Source organism: Colobus angolensis, unplaced genomic scaffold (genome assembly GCF_000951035.1).
Source record: "Colobus angolensis palliatus isolate OR3802 unplaced genomic scaffold, Cang.pa_1.0 Scaffold171, whole genome shotgun sequence".
Classification (NCBI taxonomy): Eukaryota; Metazoa; Chordata; class Mammalia; order Primates; family Cercopithecidae; genus Colobus; species Colobus angolensis.
The window spans coordinates 274,869-277,757 of NW_012114833.1; the positions used below are offsets into that span (position 1 = coordinate 274,869).

At 47.9% G+C, this 2,889-nt stretch overlaps 1 protein-coding gene across 1 annotated transcript in view; it reads right to left on the reverse strand.

Moving 5' to 3' along the window:
• The window catches only part of DEPDC5 (DEP domain containing 5), a 227,493-nt gene that overhangs the window by 28,541 nt on the left and 196,063 nt on the right, over positions 1-2,889 (reverse strand). Inside the window, 1 exon segment of the mRNA XM_011938349.1 lies at positions 2,442-2,770. Within this exon segment, the coding sequence (XP_011793739.1) occupies positions 2,442-2,770 (329 nt within the window).

Genomic DNA, 2,889 nt, shown 5'->3' on the forward strand with positions numbered 1-2,889 from the left:
GAGATCAAGACCATCCTGACTAACACGGTGAAATCCTGTCTCTACTAAAAATGCAAAAAAAAATTAGCTGGGCATGGTGGTGGGCGCCTGTAGTACCAGCTATTCAAGAGGCTGAGGCAGAAGAATGGCATGAACCCCAGAGGCAGAGCTTGCAGTAAGCCAAGATTGCACCACTGCATTCCAGCCTGGGCGACCGAGCAAGACTCCGTCTCAAAAAATAAAAAATAAAAAAATAAAAATTTGAAGAGTGATTGGCTGGGGAGGACAGCAGAAAAGACAAGTCCCCTCCTCCATAACCCACTTCATTACTCCAGCCTCGTGCCTTCTGCAAGGCTGTTGCTGAGGACCAAGAGTGGACAGGGGAGGGAGGAGGGCCGGGGAAGTTTGGACGACCATAGCATGGGAGCCCAGGCTGCTCTGAGGAAGGAGGTGCTGAGGCCTGAGGTGGTAATTGCACAGCCATCTCAAAGACCAGAGTGCCTGTGGTGCTTTTGTTAATCTTTCTACATTTGGAATTTTCTGCCTGTGATGGATTTGAGGATTTGGGGCAACTAAAGAGCAAAAAGCAGCCAGGCACGGTGGCTCACGCCTGTAATCCCAGCACTTTGGGAAGCCGAGGAGGGCGGATTACCTGAGGTCAGGAGTTCAAGACCTGCCTGGCCAACACAGTGAAACCCCATCTCTACAAAAATACAAAAAAAATTACCCAGGCATGATGGCGTGTGCCTGTAATCCCAGCTACTCAGGAGGCTGAGGCAGGAGAATCGCTTGGATTGGGAAGTGGAGGTTGCAGTGAGACGACATCACGCCACTGTACTCCAGCCTGGGTGACAGAGCGAGACTCCGTCTCTCTCTCACACACACACATGGCAAAAAGCAAAACAGACTTTGGCTTTAAACAGAAAATCCACACACAGCACATTCTTGTCAGATTTTTAAGATTTTGAATTTGCTGCTATAGGAAATGGCAAGAACAGGAAGAGAAGAGGCACAGAAGCAAGAAAATCGATTTTCAGATTCAAATCCTTATTCCTTTAAACTGGGACCCTTTCTGCAGCTGTAACCATGGCAACCAACAGAGGCTGCTGGTCTTGAAGACTGAGTTACAACTGGCAGGGAAAAACAACTTGCATGAAAATGTCCTCCAACGCCAGCCCTGTGGGCAACCCTGTGCTTTTATAGCAAAGGTGGAAAACCCCGAAAGAGCCTTTGGACAGCGTCGGGGGAAGATATCTCTGTCTCTTCAACATAATAAAAACAATAGTACCAGGAGCTGCTTGGCTTAAAACGGTCCCATATGAACCCAATCATCTGGCATTTCAGGACTGCATAAATGGTCCTCTGTCAGCCATACCACTGTGAGGTTAAACAAGAACATGTGTGTTTCAAGGGGGCTTTGTAAGCTCTGTGTGTCCCACAATCTATAGCCTCCAGCAGGTAGTTCCTCTGTGGGGCTTGCTTGGGACCCCGATTATCACTTAGAACATTGTGTCTATAAAAAAATATCTTCCAAACTAAACAAAAAACACACAGATGGGCTTTTGGAAGAAAAGCTGTTTGCACCATGAGGGCAGCCTGTCACATGAAAATTGCAGGAATACTTAGCTTGGCCTAATCCACCTGGGGAGACCTCCTTATCTTTTGGGCCAGTTCCCTGCCATTGATCACGACACAGACTTGGAAGGGCACAAGAAGAAAGCATCTCCCTTACGTCAATCGTTATTTCTTTCACAGTTCTAATCTTTATACCTGAGAAACCTCAGGGCTCCTGACGTATCAGCATCAACCCTAGCTTTACGTTTTAAAAAAGATCATCTGTGAACTCATCGAAAGCTTTGTAGGAGCTATTTATACGTGCATCCGCAACGAGCCCTTGGTGATAAAAAGCTATATGCTGTGTCAAGTGTAGCTTGTCTTTGATCTGTCCTAAACCTGCCCTCAGGGTCCTGGGGGTCTGGGGTGGAGCAGCAGGTCCAGGCTGACCCTGGGTATTCTCTTTCTGATTGACAACCTTTCCCAGAGGGAAGGGCTCTGATTTGGGTCCTGCTATCATCCTCTGATCCTGCTTTGTCTTCCCTGAGATGCATGACTCGAGTCACATGCACTGTTCCAGAGGCTGACACGCCACAGCTTTGCAGAAAAGGATGCTGTTTCCTGTTTTCCTTTTCATGCCCTCCCTTTCCTGGCCTTTTTGCATGAAATAGCATATGCAAGTCTCCCGTGAGGTTTAATTCCCTGCAGCCCAAATCAGTTAGGCTGGAGCATATGAAAGGAGAGCGTGGGAGAACACCAGTGCTGCCTGTGATTCATAGAGTTTAGTGTCCTCTCCCACCCACCACTCTGCTCCAGGCAGCTCTTTACACTCTCATTTTAGGAATAAGGAATTCGAGACTCAGAGACATGAAATGATTTGTCCAGGGTTATCCAGCCACTAAGTCAAGAACCAGGATCCTTTAGAAAACCTTGATCCTTTTGGCCCCTTGTTGAAAGGTTCTCCCTTTTCCCTAGCCGTGTTGACTGGATACCCAGAGTGGTGTCCTTGGTAGGAACGGGGTCTTACTGGTTGAGACAGAACCGCCAGAAGGGAGTATTTCTTACTATCAAACAGGTGCTCGCTGCCCTCCTTTAGCAAGCAGCTGATGTTGAGTGGGATGAAGAGCTGGGCACGAAGGGGGTCGCCATACAGGTAACTGGGCAGTGCAAAAGGCCCCTCCAAAACTGGGACCAACAAAAAGCCACAGGAGGTGGCTTTCCGATGCCAACCTTGGACCTGGCAGAAAGTACAAAAACAGACAATATCATCTGCAAGTTCTTTCAAACAAAAGAAAATACTTCCCAAGGAACAAACCCTCCAGAAAGGCAGCATGCACATTGATTGGCATGCTCATT